This window comes from Aquarana catesbeiana, linkage group LG02 (assembly GCF_042186555.1).
Source record: "Aquarana catesbeiana isolate 2022-GZ linkage group LG02, ASM4218655v1, whole genome shotgun sequence".
Classification (NCBI taxonomy): Eukaryota; Metazoa; Chordata; class Amphibia; order Anura; family Ranidae; genus Aquarana; species Aquarana catesbeiana.
This window is the reverse complement of record NC_133325.1, coordinates 52,824,369-52,847,334: the sequence shown is the minus strand read 5'-3', so window position 1 is coordinate 52,847,334 and position 22,966 is coordinate 52,824,369. Positions and strand designations below refer to the sequence as shown.

The following is a 22,966-nucleotide window of genomic DNA, read 5'->3' as shown; positions in this document are numbered from 1 at the left end:
ATGACCCAAAACACACGGCCAAGGCAACAAAGGAGTGGCTCAAGAAGAAGCACTTTAAGGTCCTGGAGTGGCCTAGCCAGTCTCCAGACCTTAATCCCATAGAAAATATGTGGAGGGAGCTAAAGATTTGAGTTACCAAACATGAGCCTCAAAACCCTAATGACTTGGAGAGAATCTGTAAAGAGGAGTGGGACAAAATCCCTCCTGAGATGTGGGTAAACCTGGTGGCCAACTACAAGAAACATCTGACCTCTGTGATTGTTTTGCCACCAAAGTACCAAGTCATGTTTTGCAAAGGGGTCAAACACTTATTTCACTCACTAACATGCAAATCAGTTTATAACTTTTTTGAAATGCGTGGATATTTTTGTTGTTATTCTGTCTCTCACTGTTAAAATAAATCTACCATTAAAATGATAGACTGATCATTTCTATGTCAGTGGGCAAACGTACAAAATCAGCAGGGGATCCAATACTTTCCCCCCCCTCACTGTTTCTAAAAAGCCTTCATACACAAAATGCATCTGCAAACATTTAAAAATGTTTATTAAATGTAATCATCTTGTTTTACAGGTTTTTATATAATAGAACAGGACGCTGGGATGACTGGTCCATTCCAATCCTTGTCACTACTGCTGCGGGATTTACTTATATTACAGCACTCTTGGTAAGTCACTTCACACAGAATTGGGGTCTGGGGGGCTCGGTGACTGGAGACTAGGAGTGTTCTACAGCAGTGTTTCTCAACTCCAGTCCAAATTATTTTGCACAGGTGATTTGATGAGTTTCACTGCCTTTAGTAATTACCACACCCGTTTCATGTGAGGGAAATCCTGAAAACATGACCTGTTGGGGATACTTGAGAACATGAGTTGAGAAATATTGTCCTACGGGTTCAGGTGTACAAAAAGTTGATTGACATTTTAAATCAGATCTGCCATTGTTACTCTGCATGTAGCATCCAGTTCCTCTGGTCAATCTATTTGAATATTTACCAACCTCTTTGTTCTGTGTACTGTAAGAAGGTATTTTAATTGTATGCCGTCCACAATAATATACGTTTTTAGGCAGCTTGAAGGAATGGCAATATATGTAGTTCTTGCCTCAAACATTAAGAAAAAATTGCAGTGGTAGAATAGATTAGACCTTCCACTGTTTATATTCAAAAAAGGGGGGAAAAAATCCAGCAATCTCCAATATTAAGACCTAGTTCTTATTATAATTACTATAAAAGGACCATCACCGAAGCTTACGGGTGAAAACTCGCCAGATTGTAGAACCTCACAGTATAAAGACATCAATATGCGCTTGTATGGTCAGTGTGGCTACAGCCTTAATCCTTATCATTCCGAAGCAATGAAAATAGTCCCATCACAAAAAACCATAGAAAAGGGGAAACTTCTAATGGTGCAACACCCTTTTCATTTAAGGCTCCGTGCACACTAGACACTCAAACTGCTGAAAAAATGCTGGGTTAGTGTTTTTTGCCAGCGTTTTTGCAGTATTTAGGAGCGTTTTCAAAAGGGTTTAGGAGCAGTAGCATTTTTGCTAAGGATCAGCATCCTTAACAGCCAGTGAAACTGGTCCTTAACAATGGATGACTCAGCTGTCAGCGGGGTTCCCCACTGACAGCTGAATGTAAACTAGACAATTGCCGGAAATAAGAAATTGAGAAAAAACAGCGTGCCCCCCCCCCCTCCCCCCAATCCTTTTGGGCCTGGTATGGATTTTAACTGCTTCCGGACCAGCTGCGGCAGGTTGGCTCCCCTGCGCGTGCCGTGGTAGCTGTACGTCTGCTCTTTAAGACTCCTCCGACAGTGCGCACGTCCGTAGCATGTCCCTGGAGCCGATGTGGGTGCCCAGCGGGCGCGGTGACTGCCGGGCACCCGCGTTTGCTCGTTACAGATCGAGAATGGGGATGTGTGTGTGTAAACACAAAAAAACCTGGTTCTCTCAGGTGAAAGGAGGCAGATCGTGTGTTCATACTAAGTTTGAACACCGATCTCTCTTCCCCTAGTCAGTCCCATCCCCCCTACAGTTAGAACACACCTAGGGAACACAGTTAACCCCTTGATCGCCCCCTATTGATAACCCCTTCCCTGCCAGTGTCATTTATACAGTAATCGGTGCATTTTTATAGCACTGATCCTGATGAAAATCGCTGATCGCCGTCATTACTAAATTACTAAATGCCATAAATCTATCCCCTATTTTGTAAAAGATATTGTGTATTTTTTTTTTTTATTTCAAATTTGTCGCTCTTCTTTTGTTTGTAGCGCAAAAAATCAAAACCACAGAGGTGATCAAATACCACCAAAAGAAAGCTTTATTTGTGGGGAAAAAAAAGGACGTCAATTTTGTTTGGGTATAGCATCGCACGACCGGGCAGTTGTCAGTTAAAACGACAGTGCCGAAACGCAAAAAATGGCCTGGTCATTAAGCAGCCAATTCTTCCGGGGCTGAAGTGGTTAAAGAAAAAACCACGCCAAACAAAAAAATGGTGTGGTGTCGCCCCCCCCCCCCCCAAAAAAAATCAATAACAGACCCTTATCCGAGCATGCAGGCCAGGAAAAGGGGGGTTGAGCGGGCACCCCCCCCCCCTCCCCCCCTTCCCCTGGAACCATACCAGGCCACATGCCCTCAACATGGGGAGGTGCTCTACATCTACATTGTACCCCTACTCATTCACACATACAAGTCCTTTATTAAAAAAAAATAAAAACCTTGTCCCCCGGTGTAGATCCATTGTCAACCTCGCTCTGCCGCCACTAAATAAATGAAAGAGTGGGGCTACCTGGTGATATCACCAGACGCCGACATCTCCTTGTGACGCCATCGACCAGTGTGAACCTGGCCTAAAGGACTGAATACAAATGTACGCCACACTTTTCAGATATTTGTAAAAAAAAAATAAAAAACAATTATGATTTTCCTTCCACTTCACAATTATGTGCCACTTTGTGTTGGTCTATCACATAAAATCCCAATAAAATCTGCACCTGCCAATCGTCGCCAAAACGCACAGAGTTTAGATCTGCCTATATAAAAAAGGCAGATCTCCTTTCTGACGGGCAAAGAGGTGGATCTTGTGTTCCTGCAAAGCAGGGAATAAAATCCATCTCTCCCCCAGTAAAAGCACCTAACACAGTACACAAAAACACTGGCTAGGCACACAGTTAACCCTTTGATCACCCTAAATGTTTAACCCCTTCCCAGCCAGTGTCAGTACAGTGACGTACATATTTTTATCTTGTAGACGATTTTTAGTTTGTAGGCGCTCTAACGTTCGCGCAGACCAGTATACGCTTATTTCATATTTTTTTTTTTTTTACCAAAAATATGTAGCAGAATACATACTGGCCTAAATTGATGAAGAAATTAGATTTTTTTTTTTTTAATTGGATATGTTTTATAGCAGAAAATAAAGAATATATATAATTTTTTTTTTTCGTAAGTGTTGGTCTTTTTTTATTTCTGGCCCAAGAAAAGCCCACAGTGGTGAACAAATACCACCAAAAGAAAGCTCTATTAGTGGGGGAAAAAATGACAAATTTTATTTGGGTACAGTGTCGCACGACCATGCAATTGTCAGTTTTAAGGCAGTGCCGTATTTCAAAAAATGGCCTGGTCAAAAAAAAACTATTGTTTAGGTTATTCTTCACCATGTTCTTCAGGTTTGGAGTTTAGAGAGGGAATTAGGCCTAAGAGCAATAGGGTACAAAATGTACTCAATGGCTGAAGTTGGGAAAGGAAAGGCCGTGCTAAATGACAGAGCGGCTTTGTTGATAATTGCCGGCTTCCCTTTGAAAACGCTAGTTTATTCTTAATTACATTTGTTCTCATTTGCCTCGGTCACCTTTGTGTCCTCTTAATGTTATGTGGTTTGTATGCGCCCAACATTTAACAAACGTACTGCTGTAATTATGCCGCTTTATTTGCTCCTAGAGCTTTATCGGTGGGCTGGGATTAAACATTCTCTAAACGCGTTTTTTTATTACTGTGATCCATCAACAGGCTTTTAAATATTCATGGGATAATGGAGGGATCATATAGGGAGATTGCATCAGCTTAAAGCTCTGCTAGTGCAGGCTCGGGCCCTGGGAAGATTATTTAAAGGTCAATGTTTAAAAAAAAATGTTTTCTGGTTCTTGAATAACCTGGCTACAAGCCTCAACCGCTGGCTTCTCATTGGTAGCGTTATTGGAACTTTGAAGTCAGTAGATACAGATAGTGGATATTTTGTGCATCCAAACAGGTTTACATTTAGGGTACTTGCACACAATACTGATGTATGAATGTAAATAGCGCAGTGTTGTAAAAGTCCAAAGACTGACTGCCACATCCCTAGATACAAATATTAAACTGAGAATAGGGCCCCAACTGGACTTTAAAGGCAGTAACCATAGTAGTAAGAGTACAGTGAAGTAAAATCAATAAGTTTTTTTTCAGACATGATAAAAAAGTGATCACAATCAGAGTATAAAATTAAGAACAAGTCGAAATAACCATACAGATCCGGTACCCTATAGCTCATAATCTGAAACCCAGGGTTGGTCTCATGGGGTTGGAGGTCAGACCAGAGGTGGTGTTCCCAGGAAAGTTCCCAACATGTTTTGTAATAGTATAGAAATTCCTTCTTCCGGGGAGGGCAAGAGCAAGGTATAATGGTCTAAGGGTGTAATAAACATATAAGTATATGCACAAATAGAGTGGACACTTAATACCATTACAGATCAACTATACAGTATGATAGAAAATATTACAAATGCCGATATATGGCTATGTCAAGGAAGATAATGGTTGCCTCTCGGATGTGCCCCTCCGGATTGCACCCACAGATGGAGTAACCGTGAGAGGTGTATTCCAGATGCCATACACCAGAAAAGTGGGCGAGGTGTATTCCAGATGGTGACCAACATTGCAGACTCCCCATCCCCCCCCCCCCCCCCCCCCTGCTTCCCACTTATTCCTTTCTTTCTCCCGTCTCCTTCCCTATCCCCATTGCTGCTATAATACACATAAACACTCATGCATACATCTTTATTACATTAACACCTTTATTACATTAGGAGTAGCTCCATATATGTTATCCTTGTGAGCACCAACTGACGCAGTGTTGGTCACCTTCCATCTGGCATCCACTTCGCCCACTCCTCTGGTGTATGGGATACCCTTTCCCTCTCACCTGTTGATCCATCTGTGGGCACAATCCGATGGGACACATCCGAGAGACAACTTCCTTGACACAGCCATATATCGTGAGTATGTAATATTTGCTATCATACTGAAAAGTTTATCTGTAATGGTATTAACTGTCCACTCAGTGTATTTGTGCATATACTTATATGTTTAATTATTACACCCTTAAACCATTATACCTTGCTCTTACCCTTCCATGAAGAAGGAATTTCTATATATTCCCGAAACATGTTGGGAACTTTCCTGGGAACACTACCTCTGGTCTCCAACCCTATGAGTCCAAAGCTGGGTTCCAGATTAAGCTATAGGGTACGGGATCTATGTCTATATGGTTATTTTGACTTGTTCTTAATTTTGTACCCTGTGATTGTGATCACTTTTATCATCTTCTGAATAAAACATATTGATTTTACTTCATTCTACCCTTAGACCCCTTTCACACCGAGGGCGTTTACAGGCGCTATAGCTTTAAAAATAGCGCCTGCAATCCACCCTCAAACAGCTGCAGCATTGTCTCCAGTGTGAAAGCCCCGAGGGCTTTCATACCGGAGCGCTGCGCTGGCAGGACGCCAGGAAAAGTCCTGCCAGCAGCTTCTTTGGAGCGGTGACGGAGCGGTGTGTTTACCGCTTCTCCACCGCTGCTCCCTATTGAAATCAGTGGGGCAACGCTGGGATACCGCTGGCAAAATGCCGCTTTTGCGGGCGGTTTTAACCCTTTCTCGGCCGCTGGTGGGGGGTAAAAGCGCCGCTAGCGGGCGAAATGTGCCGCTAATCCGACGGTAAAACGCCGCTAAAAATAGCCGTGTTTTACTGCCGACGCTATGGGCGGCCCGGTGTGAAAGGGCTCTTAGAGCCGGTTCACACAGGGGCAGCATGACTTGCAGCGCGAGTGCCTTAGGCGATCTGTACAAGACTTCAGCGGCGGCTTGCAAAATGACTTCTGTATAGAAGTCAATGCAAGTCGCCCTGAAGTCGTCCCGAAGTAGTACAGGAACCTTTTTCTAAGTTGGAGCAACTTGAGTCATTCCTATTAGAATGGTTCCATTGTACAGAAAGGAACGCGACTTGTCAGGCGGCTAAGTCGCCTGACAAGTTGCCCCTGTGTGAACCAAGTCTTATTATTTTCAGCCAAGGAAGCTGCCATCTTGGCCTCTGTTTGAACTTTAACTGCCATGCTCCTGCATGTATGATCAGTTATGACACCAGCCATTGGATGGTTTGGTTGAGAGCACATCCAATGTGACCGTTGGCATTCTTAACACATGCCGGAAATGTACATTTTTTTTGAAACTGTTAAATTGATGGGTTTACTTCTGTTTTAACCACTTGCCGACCAGCCGCCATCATTGTACTGAGGCAGGTCGGCTCATTCCCACAAATCGCCGTCCTTGTGCGTCGGCTTGGGAACTCTATATTGTGGGCATGCGTGCTGCCGGAGGCCCACTGGCCAGCAGGGCAGATAAGATAAGGAAGATAAGATCAGCCTTTTATAGAAAGATTAGTCATGAGCCGCATGTAACTTCAACTGCCTGTATATACTTATTCATTATATGCTCAGCTTGAACTATACGGTATTTTTTTTTTTTTTTCATATTAAGAGTATTATTGTGTATGGTAATCTAGTGTAATGATTATTTTATGGTTATAGCAGATTTCAGTTTTGCATTAACTTGCCATTTGTTGATTCGCTCACTATTTATTTTTATTTATTTATTTGTATTTTTTTGCAGATATTAGCACTATGCCACATCGCTGTGGGACAGCAAATGAACATACACTGGCTTCACAAGGTGACTACATAGGCCTGGAGGGAATTGTAATTTTTCTATTGATACACTATGTAGCCAAAAGTTTGTGGACCTCCTCCAAATGATTGAGTTCTAGAGTTTCTAGGGAAGGGTTCTGTTAATGCTACAGCATACAAAGCCATTTCATACAATTACAGTTTGGGGAAGGTTATTTCTGTTCCATCATGACTGTTCCCCTGTGCACAAAGCCAGCTCCATAAATACATGGTTGATGTGTTTGGTGCGGAGGAACTTGAGCGTCCTGTACAGAACCCTTACCTCAAACCTTCTGAACATCTTTGGGATGAATCCAACCTCACAATTGTTCTTTTGTCTGAATGGGCACAAATTTTCAGACGCCCTCAAAAATCTTGTGGAAAGTCTTCCCAGAAGAGAAGAAGCTGTTAGTCACAAGGTCAAGGCCATGATTTGGTATAAGATATCTAACAAGCTCATACAGGTGTGATGATCCGCACACTTTTGACTATATGGCACTTGATGGCCAATGCAAAATGGATAAATTGCTTGTGATAGAAACATTTAGTTTTCTTCTTAAAGTGGACCTTTTAGTACAAATTGAAAGTTTCAAATTCTTTAAATCCCATCTCAACTTTTTGCTTTTGTACCCAGTGTAGAAAGGTTAGGGCATCAGGTTTTCATCACTAGATGTTTTGGGGAGCAAAACTCACCTTTTCATAGGAATGAATATTAACACACCAAAAATGAGCCTAAAACTCTCCGCACCTAAAACATAGGACTGTGGAACAGTCTTAAGAAGCCCAGGAACCCTCCAGGCTATGATTAAAATGTCTTGTTTAGGTGGACTAACTCCTTTAGGCTCGGTTCACACTGCCATATCCGAACCGCTGCGGATGTCAAAACAAAGTTGATGACACCCCCCCCCAGATCGGTTTGCAGATCGCAATGCGAACTGCGAATGAATTCTGGTGCACACAGAAAAAGGGTCCTGCGCAAGTTTGGTCCGAATGCAATGCAAATTCAGCCATGCCGTTTGGCTGATTTCGCATCAAACAGACACAATGGCGTCCTTGGGGGGGGGGGGGGGGGCAAGGGGGCCCTGACCCCCCCCCCCCCAACATTATGCTGTGCCCCCCCCAATAAAAAAAAAAATTTGATTTTTTTGAAAAAAAAAAAAAAATGTCTAAGAGGGAAAGAGTCCCCAGTCAGCCCCTGCGGGTGATTCCTCCCCCCTCCCTGACACTGCATAATGCGAGTGCTCACACAACCACGGCCGCCCGATCTGCTCCTTCCCCTGCATCCTCATTGGCAGGGAGAAGAGCGAGTTGCAGGAAGGACTCCACCAGGACTCTCAGTTACTGAAAAAACAGACTGATTTCTCCCATCCTTAGGACAGGAGAACCAGCCTGTAAATTCCAAGAGAAGCCAGACCAGCGCTGTCAATAGCAGGGGCAGGACAGCAAGAGGAGGCTGGGGAACCCCACAGTGGCAGAACACCAGGGCCCGGAGGCAAGACAACCTTTGCAACCCTGATAGTTCTCCCACTGCTTTGGATCCTTATATTTTCTTGGTATGCTGGTGACATATATCTCTTGTTTTCTGCCACCCTGGGGGACCCCAATACAGTAGGAAGGGAGCTCACTGTATGTGTATGTGTGTGTGTATATATATATATATATATATATATATATATATATATATATATATATATATACACATACACATACACATTTTGTAGTTGCCCCCCTACTTTTGTCCCTGTCCCCCCATGTGCCCCCTCTAAATATGAAAGCTGGAGACGCCACTGCAGACATCGCATATGATCCGCACAGCAATGCGGTGAGAATCACATGCGATGTCCAGCATTGCAGCAGTGTGATCCCAGCCTAAAAGTGTTTTTCTTCTGTTTTTCAGGCTTTCCTTGCTGCTGTTCTGATCGCTACAGTTGTAGCTATGTCGTCCATAGAACAAATGTGGGAGGAAGAATGGAACGTCCTATTCATTTCCTTCCAGGTAACTTGCTTTATTGCTTGCTTTATATTCATATTGGGGAAGGAACTTTTAGGCCTCTTTCACGCGGGTGGCTAGGGATGGTAAAACAAGCAGTTTTACTGCCCCCTGACCGCCGACCTTTGTGCTGTGGCCGCAGAAAATTTTGCTCGGTGTGTGGAGTTTGCAGGCATGTTAAACTCACCCACTCAGGTCTGATATGGATTGTAAGAGGAAACCCCACGCTGAAATAAAAATAAAAAAATCAGTGGAGTTCCCCCCCAAAATCCATAACAGACGCCACCAGGTGACACCGACAGGTGCCCCTGTCCTTCCCTATATAAGAACTGTCGAACAGAGGAGCCTGCAGTAGGCAGACAGTCTCCATGTCGGCTGTAGCCTTTTATTTTATTTTTTTGGGGATGGTGTGATTGACTATGGATTTACATCAAGGGACAGTTTTTTTTTTTTTTTTTTTTTTTTTTTTAATAAAGGTATGGTCAAACTGTATTTATTACTTTTTGACACTACGTACCCCATACTCATTTACATGGGAGGGACTGGGAGCTGGTGGCCCCTTGTTAAAGGGGGCTTCCAGATTCCAATAAGCCCCAGGCCCACAGGACCCCCACAACCACTGGTTATGGGGATGAGGCCCTTGTTCCCATCTAAATGTTTGAGGGCATGTGGCCTGGTATGGTTCAGGGCGGAGGGGGGTGTCGCTCGCTCCCCCCCCCCCCCCCCCCCACCTTTCCTGATCTGCCAGGCTGCGTGCTCAGATAAGGGTCTGTTAAGGATCTCTGATTTTGGCTTGGGGTTCTCCTTAAAATCCACATCAGACCGAAGGGCCTGATATAGATTGAGGGGGGAACCACACGCCGTTTTTTTGTTTGTTTGTTTTGCCGGCAATCTTTACATTTATCTGTCAGTGGAGAAGCCTACCGACTGGGCTTGGTACCAATAGTTACATAGTAGGTGAGCTTGAAAAAGACACAAGTCCATCAAGTCCAACATATGTGTGTGATTATATGTCCGTATTATATCGCGATATGTGGCGCTCTCATTGTTTCATTTACGATTATGAACCCCGAGTTGAATTCTTTGTGCCTGAGTGCAGCAAAGGAGTATATTTTGACTAAATAACTTCCTTCCCAAAAGACAGTACATCTCACCTCCACTGCTATATCAACAGTTCTTACTGAGGTCTGTGATACCAATGAGGAGATTTCTACTTACTTCCTGTGCCAGCTGTACATGTTACATTTATCCTACTTAAAAACCCTGGATATAATGAGTATCATTTTCTTGCAGGCAACGGCTCCATTTTTGCACATTGGGGCCCTGGTTGCCATTACTATGCTGGCGTGGATCGTTGCCGGCCAGTTTGCGCGGGCAGAAAGGGCCGGTGAGTATTTTATGGTCATCACTGGTTTTAGTTTAATTACTAAAATGCATATTGCACTGAAAGGCAAAGTCTGCTTATTACTTTGGGATTTAAAATTGCCAAATTGCTGTATTATGGTGTGTTAAAAAATAAATAAAAGTGGACTGTTTGGAGTTTCTTCTTAGTTTGCCCCAAACTGAGGATCCCAGATCTGTCGCAAGGATGTGTCTGCACTGTACTAGAGTGTCTACTAGTTTTTGGATGTTTGGAAAGGATGATCACTGTTTTTTTTACTTTACTATTTAAGTTGTTTTGCTATAGGGCCCTGAAGCAATAAGCGGACCATGCCTTTTAGTGTTTTTTCAAGGAGAACTCTACTTTCACTACCTATACAGCAGAGCTCAGAGGGGGAGGGAGAAGCAGCGCTATGAGCCAATCAGGCATTTTGTAGCGCAAGGAGTATGTTAGGAGGAGGAAGCAGAGTGACAGAGAAGGGCTCTTCATTCTGCTGATGATAAACATTTTTATCAATAAAATAAATAACCCATATACTGTATGTACATATAAAATGGTGAATATTATACATATGATTTTGCAATATGTTTTTTTTCCAGTTTTCCAGATTTGTCTCATCCTGGCATATTTGACTGTAGTCATTGCACTGTACCTCGTCCCCCTCACTATCTATTCCCCATGCATCATGGACCGCAAGGATCTGGGGGCAAAACCCTTGATCATCGGCCATCAAGGTGCACCAATGGTAAGAATTTTACCTAAAGAGAACCAGGCACTTTTGAAAATGTTCACTGTTTCACTGGAGTAGGGGGTCTCCAAACTTTTTAAACAAAGGGCCAGTTTCAGATTTTAGGGAGACCAGGCTGTTACCAGTGGTGGTCAGTAGGAGGAGGAATCGCAGCCTGTCATCAGTGGCAGGAATAGTGCCCTATCATGGAGTCAGTGGGAAGAATAGTGCCCCATCATTGGTGTCAGTGAGAGAAATCATGCCCCCCGTCATTGATGTCAGTGAGAGGAATGGTGCCTCATCGATGGTGTCAGTGGGAGGAATAGTGCCCCATCATTGGTGTCAGTGGGAGGAATATTGCCCCATCATTGGTGTCAGTGGGAGGAATAGTGCCTCATCTTTTGTGTTGGTGAGAGAAATGGTGCCCCCATCATTGGTGTCAGTTTAAGAAATTGTGCCCCCGTCATTGGTGTCAGTGGGAGAAATCGTGCCCAATCATTGGTGTCAGTGGGAGGATTAGAGCCCCATCATTGGTGTCGGTGGGAGAAATAGTGCCCCGCCGTTCATGCTAGTGGGAGGAATAGTGCCCCATCCATGTCAGTGGGAGTTGAAAGAATTATGCTCCACTGTCGGGCGCAGAAAGTGGGAAAAGTAAAGGGGAGAGACGGTCAGATTTAAGAAAAGTGCAGAACTCAGCAAGGGGAGCAGGTGGGAAACAGTCAAGACAAGAAAGAAGAAAGGAAGGAAGGAAAGAGGAGTAGACCTAAGCAGGAAGAGAGGACGGAACCTGCGGCTTAGATGGTGTTCCAGTATTGTCTGATATACTCAAGCTGATGGGGGCAGAGTAGGGAGCGCATAAGAACACCATGGGTTCTACACTTTGAGGAAACTTAGTGTGAGAAGGGAGGACTGGGAGAGGGCAGTGAAGAAGTGCATCCCAGGCGTCCTTGTGGAAGGGTACATGAAAAAGTGTTGAGAGGAGGCCGTAGACCCTGAATGAGAAGACCACCATATATGGATCTCGTCTCCGTGTTGGCCACAACCCCTGAAGCATCTATCACCATACGATGGGTTAGAATGAGCTATGCTGGCTAGGACCATTACCAGCAGAGGAGAACCTTATAGGCCGCCTTCATGGTGACCGTGTTGAAAGAATTTTTGGCAGTAGATGACCAGGCCTTGCTCCAATCCTCTAAATTTTGTCTTTTTTTTGTTTTTTAATGTTTTTTGTGCTGTGTGTTAGCAACTAGCATTTTGAGTTTGCCACATATTTTGATGTGAGAAATTTTCACACTCAAAAATATACATTTATCAAGCTCAAAAAATTTGTACTAGCTACTGCCATCTATGGTGGTCACACAAAGGTAAGTTCAACCTCAGACAGTTTTTAACCTAAAGGTTTATTACATTTCAGCACTCACTGTTTAAGATGTTGAAACCATAAAAACTGTTGGAAGGTTATCTTCATCGGTTTGATTATTTTTGTGATTTGAAATTGCCATAAGATCCAACTCTGGGCTCCATAGTCCCCTCACAAGTGACTCCTCCTTCATCCCCTGGAGGCTCCCCCAGTGAGTAGGATATATTTTCATATTCAATATATATATCTGGTATTTATCCTTAAAGATTGAGGACATTTTGTGGTGAAAAAGAGGTCCTGCAGGGCAAGTATTGCTGTGGCTGATGGCCCATATTGCCAGAGTTGTGCTTTAAAATTGTTCCGTGCAGCCAGGACATAACAAAGCAATTCAGTACAAAGTTGCCTGTTGGATAAGGGAGGAGAAACTGCTTTTCTAGTTGGTGTTTTTATTGTCTGCCTGGGGTTCAGCTGTAACCCATAACTTGCTATCTAAACCTCTATGCTTGCATAGAAAGAAATACTATTCTTATGATACAATATTTTCTACTGGTATAAATTTGAAAATTTGTGAAAAGCTTTGGCGCCTGTTGGCTCCATCCGAGATTTCAAGGAGTGACAGTATGCATGAAAGGTGATTTCTTATGCTTTGATGTATTTCTGGATAACCTGCGGTGCTCTGAGAATCCTTTGTCATGTGTTAAATGGTTATTTGCAAAACAAAGATTGTGTACATATAAGGATAGCGCTATACACATTAAATTTAAAAATTTAAATTTAAAAATCTTATGGTTTACCTTTAACAGAGGCTTGGGAAAAAACGGGTGTTATGGGAAATGACAGGCACCAGATTGAGAGCCATATGGCAGCTACATGTCAGCAGAAGGTGTGTGGGGGTGCCGCTGTAACAGAATAATGTAGAGGGGCTCTGCTGTTACAGATTGTTGTATAGGGACTCAGCTGTAAATGCGGGGGGGGGGGGGGGTTGGGGCAGTGGGTATGCTGTTATAGATTTATTAGAATTATAAACATAATGTACATAAATACAATACAGTTGTATGGGGGGGGGGGGGGGGGCGCACTTCTTTAATTGCTGTATGGGGTGCATCACTGTAATTTATTGCTATGTAGGGGCTCAGTTGTAATAGAAGTGTGTGTGTGGGGGGGTGGGGGGAGACACACCCTGTCATAGATTCCTGCATGAGGGCAATGCTGTACTGTTGTATGTTACAGGGAGGCACCACTGTCACAGATTGTTATATGCAGGCCTTGTCTTTCCCTGTGTCCTTCCCTTCTGGTTAGACCCCTGATATTTGACCAAAGCCCCCCAATAAATATGTAACAGTAAGATAAAATTGTAAAAAAAGAAAATGACAACAAAAATAAAATAACTACTGACACCAATGGCGCAACAACCAGGCTCGCAAAGGTTGCGCTTGTGACTGGGTTCTGGCATTCGGCCACCACGGGGGGACCCCAAGACTGCAGGAAGGTGGCACGCTGCTGGACCATAATAAAGGGTCCCATGATTAGCGTTAAAGGGCCCCAGGATCAGTGGGAGGGGCCCCAGTCAGGGGCCATTCATGATTTCCTGCTACACATCTGATGGGGCAAATTTGCTGTCAGATCACTGTATGGGGAAGCACTCTGCTTTTATAGATTACTGTTGGTGTGGTGGGGGGGGGGGGGGGGGGGGGGCGCGACTCTGCTTTAATAGATACAGTGCCTTGAAAAAGTATTCATACCCCTTGACATTTTCCACATTTTGTCATGTTGCAACCAAAAACGTAAATGTATTTTATTGTGATTTTATATGATAGACCAACACAAAGTGGCACATAATTGTGAAGTGGAAGGAAAATGATAAATGGTTTTCATTTTTTTTTTTATAAATAAATATGTGAAGTGGGGTATGTGGGGTACATTTGTATTCAGCCCCCCTGAGTCAATACTTTGTAGAACCTCCTTTCACTGCAATTACAGCTGCAAGTCTTTTTGGGGATGTCTCTACCAGCTTTGCACATCTAGAGAGGGACATTTTTGCCCATTCTTCTTTGCAAAATATCTCAAGTTCTGTCAGATTGGATGGAGAGTGTCTGTGAACAGCAATTTTCAAGTCTTGTCACAGATTCTCAATTGGATTTAGGTGGATGTTAACTGGCTCATTCCAACAGATGAATGTGCTTTGATCTAAACCATTGTAGCTCTGGCTGTATGTTTAGGGTCGTTGTCCTGCTGGAAGGTGAACCTCTGCCCCAGTCTCAAGTCTTTTGCAGACTCTAACAGGTTTTCTTCTAAGATTGTCCTGTATTTATCTCCATCCATCTTCCCATCAACTCTGACCAGCTTCCCTGTCCCTGCTAAAGAAAAGCATCCCCACAACATGATTCCACCACCACTTTTCACGGTGGGGATGGTGTGTTCAGGGTGATGTGCAGAGTTCGTTTTCAGTCACATATATTGATTTGCTTTTAGGACAACAAGTTAAATTGGTCTCATCTGACCAGAGCACCTTCCACATATTTGCTGTGTCCCCCACATGACTTCGCGCAAACTGGACTTCTTATGGCTTTCTTTCAACAATGGCTTTCTTCTTGCCACTCTTCCATAAAGGCCAGATTTATGGAGTGTACTACTAATAGTTGTCCTGTGGACAGATTATCCCACCTGAGCTGTGGATCTCTGCAGCTCCTCCAGAGTTACTCTGATGCTCTCCTTGCCCGGCCTGTCAGTTTAGGTGGACGGCCATGTCTTGGTGGGTTTGCAGTTGTCATACTCTTTCCATTTTCGGATGATGAATTGAACAGTGCTGAGTGAGATGTTTAACGCTTGGGATATTCTATTATAACCTAACCCTGCTTTAAACCTCTCCACGACTTTATCCCTGACCTGTCTTGGCCTTCATGATGCTGTTTGTTCACTAAGGTTCTCTAACAAACCTCTGAGGGCTTCACAGAACAGCTGTATTTATGCTGAGATTAAATTGCACACAGGTGGACTCTATTTCCATATTAGGCGACTTCTGAAGACAATTGGTTCCACTAGATTTTGGTTAGGGGTATCAGAGTAAAGGGGGCTGAATAAAAACGCACGCCATGCTTTTCAGATATTTATTTGTAAAAAAATTTGAAAACCATTTATCATTTTCCTTCCACTTCACAATTATGTGCCACTTTTTCTGTATGGGGGAGACTCTGCTGTCATGGGGGGAGTCTGTTGTGATTGCTGTATAAGGGCTCTGCTTTCATAGGTTCCTGTAAGAGAGAGAGAGAGAGAGAGACTCTGCTGTAATGGAAATTTCTGTATGGGGGGGACTCTGCTGTCACGATCTACTGTGTGATAGCTTGCCATATGGGGGGGCTCTGCTGTCATAGATTACTGTATGGGGGGGACTTTGCTGTCATAGATTACTGTATGGGGGGATTTTGCTGCCATAGATTACTGTATGGGGGGACTTTGCTGCCATAGATTACTGTATGGGGGGACTTTGCTGTCATAGATTACTGTATGGGGGGGACTTTGCTGTCATAGATTACTGTATGGGGGGGACTTTGCTGTCATAGATTACTGTATGGGGGGGGACTTTGCTGTCATAGATTACTGTATGGGGGGGACTTTGCTGTCATAGATTACTGTATGGGGGGGACTTTGCTGTCATAGATTACTGTATGGGGGGACTTTGCTGTCATAGATTACTGTATGGGGGGACTTTGCTGTCATAGATTACTGTATGGGGGGACTTTGCTGTCATAGATTACTGTATGGGGGGACTTTGCTGTCATAGATTACTGTATGGGGGGACTTTGCTGTCATAGATTACTGTATGGGGGGGACTTTGCTGTCATAGATTACTGTATGGGGGGGACTTTGCTGTCATAGATTACTGTATGGGGGGGACTTTGCTGTCATAGATTACTATATGGGGGGCACTTTGCTGTCATAGATTACTGTATGGGGGGCACTTTGCTGTCATAGATTACTGTATGGGGGGGACTTTGCTGCCATAGATTACTGTATGGGGGGGGACTTTGCTGCCATAGATTACTGTATGGGGGGGACTTTGCTGCCATAGATTACTGTATGGGGGGACTTTGCTGTCATAGATTACTGTATGGGGGGGACTTTGCTGTCATTGATTACTGTATGGGGGGGGACTTTGCTGTCATTGATTACTGTATGGGGGGGTCTTTGCTATCATAGATTACTGTATGGGGGGGACTCTGCTGTAACAACGTGACCTGAAGGTCATAGTCTTGATGAGCTGTTGTTTGGCGGCTCTTATAAACTGTAAACGTTTCCCGGCTGTGTATGTTCTATACCGAGCAGGCCGTTTAGACAAGTCGGTGCCTCGTAATCTCGCAGTCCATGGTGGGTAAATACACTCCGGCATATATACGCAGATGTCTGTCTGTGCTGATTGGCTTTGTGTTGAATGATTGCGGCTCGGGGGGGTCGCAGAAGGTGAGTAACATTCTCATTAGAGCCGTTGCTGGTTTGCAGACACATCCGCGGATCCGTCCTCCGGCACATAAAGCTGATTACACCTCAATTTTGTCAGCCTTGAAGGAGTGAGAATAGACACTAATGGCTGTGGATAGCGATTTTCAGAAGAGGAGAGACGGCGTCTCCAAACTGTAAGAGCACATCCGAGAGTCCATTATATAATGACTGACGCTCTCTAGGCCTGTACGTGTCCAGGGTGCTGAGCGAGACTGAATGGATTCCTCGCTGCCCATTGTCACTTTCTGCTTCATTAGGGATGTTGAATTCAATATGTAAAAACAACCCTTCATTTCAGGAATGTGTCCTGCCTAAAAAAAAAAGTTTTTCTAAAGCCTTTCTGCACGCATTGCTGCATGCTAGCTGCAAGTTGAAATCAAGCTTTCGGTGCCAACACATGCTCTTTAAGGCAATAGGTAGGAAGGAGGTACATACGTAGGTGGGTAAATAGGAGGATAGAGCTTAAGGATGGGCATCATCGGAGTGGTAAAAGTGTAGGCATAGTAAGCAAAGACTATGAGCACATGGGAAGCAGGTACGTTTATAAAGGGCTCAATAGCTGTTGTTTTGTTTAAAAAAAAAAAAATCATGTAAGATTTTTCTTGAAAAATGTTAAAATCTCAAGTCTTGAATATAAACTTTAGGAGAATATTTTTTCTGGTGTAGTTTGACATTGGTGACCAGAGGGAAAGGGGCCCCTTATATTGGTGGTCAGTGGGGAAGGAGGACCCTTTACATGGGTGGTCAGGGGAGAAGAGCCTTTTACATGGGTGGTCAGGGGAGAAGAGTGGGCTTACATTGGTGGTCAGCGGGGAAGGACCCCCCGAAGGACAGTGGAGAAGAGATCCTTTCTATTGCTGTTCAGTGGAAAGAGCCTATTTATATTGGAGGCCAGTGGAGAAAGACCCCATAACATTAGTAGTCAGGGCAGAAGGGCCCAATTGCATTGGCAGTCATTGAAGGGTGAGCTTACGTTAAGTGGAGAAGGGACCCCTTCCATTGCTGGTCAATGGAGAAGGGGCCCGCTTACTCGGTGATCCATGTTTGCCTTGTATATATTGACAGTCGGAGTAGAAGGGTTGCTTTACATTGGCGGTGAGGACAGAATGGCCCGCTTGCATTGGAGGTCAGTGGAGAAGTACCACTTTACATTGGCAGTCAATGGAGAAGCGCCTTTTTGCAATGGGGATCACTGCAGAAGGATCTCCTCTACACTGGTGTTGAGTACAAGGAGGAAGAGTGTCCCTTGTGAAAAAAACAAACAAAAATACCCAGCTCACTTACCAGTATTTCTGCAACATACCAAATTGTCCTGTCTAACAGTTCACGTTAAAACCAAGGGGTTTAGTTTGCACACATTTGCAAATACATGCAGATACTATTGTGCATACAGCTGCAGCGCCCACATCACGGCAACCCAGTGTACTGCAAACCTAACACGATAATTCTGAGAATCTCCTGAGTTGGAGCACATTTATAATATTGGATAGATTAGGGGCAGGTATACCTGGAAGGAGCCCACCCCTTAAATGTACAGGGACTTGCTGGGCATCCAGCAGTCGCACAATGGCAGCAAAGGTTTCCAGAGCATCCAATTACCAACAGAACAAACAAATGACAACCACCCCAACCTATAACTGGCCTTTGCAGCAAGGTGCACATAAGGGAGACACAATCTCTGTATTTGCAGACGATACTAAGCTAAGCAGGGCAAAATCTGGAAACCTTGCAACAAGATCTGAACAAATTAATGGGGTGGACAACTACATGGCAAATGAGGTTCAATGTAGAAAAATGTAAATTAATTTATTTGGGTGGCAAAAATATGAATGCAATCTATAGACTGGGGGGAAAACCTCTGGGGGAATCTAGGATGGAAAAGGACCTGGGGGTCCTAGTAGATGATAGGCTCAGCAATGGCATGCAATGCCAAGCTGCTGCTAACAAAGCAAACAGAATATTGGCATTAAAAAGGGGATCAACTCCAGAGATAAAACGATAATTCTCCTGCTCTACAAGACTCTGGTCCGGCCGCACCTGGAGTATGCTGTCCAGTTCTGGGCACCAGTCCTCGTACTGGAAATGTAGTGAGTACAAAGAAGGGCAACAAAGCTAATAAAGGGTCTGGAGGATATTAATTATGAGGAAAGGTTGCGAGCACCGAACTTATTCTCTCTGGAGAAGAGACGCTTGAGAGGGGATATGATTTCTATATACAAATACCGTACTGGTGACTCCACAATAGGGATAAAACTTTTTTGCGGAAGGGAGTTTAAAAAGACTCGTGGCCACTCATTAAATTTAGAAAAAAGAGGTTTAACCTTAAACTACATAGAGGGTTCTTTACTGTAAAAGCGGCAAGGATGTGGAATTCCCTTCCACAGGTGGTGGTCTCAGCGGGGGGCATCGATAGTTTAAAAAAACAAAACAATTTAGATAAGCACCCGAAGGACCACAACATACAGGGATATACAATGTAATACTGACATAAAATCACAAACATAGGTTGGACTTGATGGACTTGTGTCTTTTTTCCACCTTTACGTTACTATGTAACTATGTCAAAATTATAGTTAGGACCGCAGTACACTGAGGTGCCCTGACATGGCCTCTGCAGCCTACTCATGTATTTGCAACTGTGTGCAAACTAAACCTCTTGATTTTAATGTGAATTGTTACAGGGTAATTTTGGTTTGTTGCAGGCTAGCTGGTAAGTGAGCTAGGAATTTTTTTTGTTTTTTTTCATGCGTCGCCCTTCAATGTGCTGTTGGTAATTGGTGAGGGGATGCACTGGATACTTTTTCTGCTATTGCTTGGGTGTCCAGTGCGTTCCCATACCTTTTTAGGAGGGATGGGCTCCCTCCAGGCATACCTGACCTTAAAGAGGGAGTCCACCTTAAAAAAAAAAAAAAAAAAATTAAAAGCCAGCAGCTACAAATACTGCAGCTGCTGACTTTTAATACATGGCCACTTACCTGTCCCAGGGTCCAGCGATGTCGGAAGGCGACGCCGATAAATCGCTCGACTCTCGGCAGCTTCCGCCGCCATCCTAGGTGAGGGAATCAGGAAGTGAAGCGTTGCGGCTTCACTTCCCGGTTCCCTACTGCGCATGCGCGAGTCGCGCTGTGCATCGTAACTGGTCCCCGCTATCTCCTGGGACCTGTGTGTTTCCCAGGAGACAGCGCGGAGGGACAGGAAGAGGCATAGACTCCCGTGGGAGTCTATGCCGGACGTGTGTGCAAATACCTGTCTTAGACAGGTATCTGCACCCCCCTCCAACCTGAAAGGTGCCAAATGTGATCATCAGATGCAGCCAGTCAGTGTCCCCGGTAGTGCAGTCTGTGTCCCCATTGCAGCCAGTGAAGGGAGAGGAGCTGTAATCAAACAGGTGGCGGCTCTCCTCTCTTCTACGCTATAGGAAGCCCCCCTGATAGGCCCTGCCCCATTCGGTATCAGCAAAAATTCTCTTTCGGCTTTTTGCCGAAAGGGCCATTTTCGGCCGATATTTTTCGGTGGCCGAAATTTCGGTGCATCCCTACTATCCAAAGTTAAAACAACAAGGACAGAAGATTTAATAGTTGGAATGATGAAAAAATGACTGAAGTTCCACTTTAAGTACACTTTAACCATTATTATATTCTGTATGTGCCCCAACTCAGGAGACTCTCAAAATTATAGACTTAGGACTCTGCAGATAATACCAGGGTGCCGTGCCGTGGCTTCTGCAGCTTACTCATGTATTTGCAAATGTGTGCAAGTGAAAAGCCTTTATTTTTATGTTAACTGTTACAGGGTAGTTTGTTGCAGGCAGGCTGGTAAGTGAGCTGGGATTTTTTTTTTTTCCATGTGTTCCTTGCTGAAAAGGCCAGTTATAGGTTGGGGTGGTTGCTATTTGTAAGATTATCCCTTACACTGGGAATCGGTAGCAAGAATGCCCCTCCAACAGCAGCTAAAAAGTTCATAGATGTCGGTGGTGGTTACTTAGCTGAGTGTTAAGAGGGGAGATTCCATGTTGCTGGCTCTACTGAGTGACAAGAGTGCCTGAGTTATACAGGCAGGAAAAAGACTCTGCCATTGCTCTAGAATACGGAACCCTGATAGAGAAAGGCTTTTATAAGCTGTATATGAAGCGGAGTGACCTGAAATATGCAGGTCTCTGGAGCCCTCTACTGGTGATCATGACTAACTGTAGCTTGTCATGCTGAAGTCCTAAAATAATCACTAACCACTGGCTATTTTTGGTATTTGCAGGGAAAGGCTATTGAGTTATGACTGACAGCACACCGTACTCAAGATATAACAAAAAACGTTAACTTAGCGATGGTTGTATGCATAGTCCACTCACTCTATTTTACAGTCCAGTAAAATTAAAGTAAAAAAAAAAAACAAAAAAATCTGATGGTAAAGAGGAAGTCAAGGGTTCTCCCTCTTTACTATCAGAATTAAGCCCTGATAAAGGGAGTATTAAGCAACTCAAACACTGGTGCTTTTTTTTTTTTTTTTTTTGTGACCTTCTGTTGGACAAAAAAAAGACAAGGCCCAGGTAAAGGGGGGGGGGGGGGGAAATGTGTGAACTGCCCTATTTACTGTGGGTTCTCTATCTTTTGTTCTTGCCCTGGGGCCTGTCTGGGCACATGACGTTTTTATTGTTCTTCCTGTGCACCTGTGGTGAGCATATTTGAAGGATTCAGGTTGACTCACTGGGATGGTTTTGTCTTGTTTCTTTTTTTGTCACAGCAGGCCAAGAGCTCTAACCCAGTGGTTAAAAAGAAATGCCCTTCATGCAAAGCAAAATTACCTGAGGGTTGGAAGAAGACACTATGTCAAATATGCATTGACTCCCTAGTCAGAGGAAGCTTCTTCCGCATGCAGCAATTTGATTGCATCTGTTAAAAAAGAGCTGGATGCTATCATTCAATCGCTGCGCTCTTCACTTACAAATCCATTCTTGAGTCATCCATCTGCCTCACAATCCTCTCAGGGCTCACAATTCTTCCCGACGATGGGGGCTGAAGTAGGTCCTCCTTCCCAAGAGGGACATTCCTCCCCTCATTCCAAGGAAGATTCATAGGAAGAGGAGGAAGGTGTGGAAGATGCACCCTCTAAATACAAACTGTCTTTAGAGCAAGTAGATGGCCTGTTGAAGGCAATTTATGCTACCTTGGGCTTAGAAGAAGAGAGAAAATTGTCTCTCCACGATAGGATGTACGCAGGTCTCGGTGAGCTTAAAGCGGGGTTCCACCCAAATTTTGAACAATATCTGTATGTATTCTCTTCCTTGCCTAGATCCTGACATGCCATTTAAAAAAATTTAAATCGCCGTAATTACCTTTTTATTTTTCTATTCTTCTTTGCACTTCCTGGTTCTCCTCCCGTGGGAGTAGGCGTGTTTCTAGCCTCTCCCAGACTCCTGGGAGCTAGTCTCAGGCTTCCCAGGATGCCACTGAGCATGTGCGGGAACGAGCGGTGAATGCTGGGAGCACAGCATTCACCACATCCAGGAAATAAATGCTTGTGGGCTTCAAATGCCCACAATGAAGATGGAAACCGCCTGCAGTGAATAACATAAGCTATTCTTTCCGACGAAATCTGACACAGACGGACATATTACACACAATATGTGAGTATGTAATGCTGAGAAGAAAAGTTTGTGAATGAACTCAAAAAAAAAAAAACACGATAGATAGGTGGACCCCCGCTTTAAAAATAGTACTTTTCCGGTACATTCAGTAATATCTGAGGCCATTAAGAAGGAATGGGCAGAACCAGAGAGAGAGCCTTTTTTCCCAAGGGCCGATAAAAGGTGTTTTCCATTTGAAGACCCAACGGCACTTTGGAATACATTTTTTAAACTCTATGCAGCCTTCTCCCAGGTTTCAAGGTCAACTGACCTGGCATTCGAGGATATTGAATGATCCCATGGACAAAAGGATGGATCAACAACTTAAGAGTTTGGCAATCTTAAACTGGCAATGGCAACTACTTGCGTGTCTAGGAATATTGGGTAAACCATCTTAAGGCCCATATTA

At 44.0% G+C, this 22,966-nt stretch overlaps 1 protein-coding gene across 4 annotated transcripts in view; it reads left to right on the top strand.

The window, feature by feature from the left end:
* Positions 1-22,966, top strand: part of GDPD5 (glycerophosphodiester phosphodiesterase domain containing 5) — a gene marked incomplete at its 5' end in the record, with an annotated part of 273,877 nt that overhangs the window by 186,741 nt on the left and 64,170 nt on the right. For all 4 annotated transcript variants that reach the window (XM_073612890.1, XM_073612888.1, XM_073612889.1 and 1 more), the window contains 5 exon segments: positions 574-667; positions 6,930-6,989; positions 8,880-8,978; positions 10,266-10,359; positions 10,953-11,098. In XM_073612890.1, the coding sequence (XP_073468991.1) occupies positions 574-667; positions 6,930-6,989; positions 8,880-8,978; positions 10,266-10,359; positions 10,953-11,098 (493 nt within the window).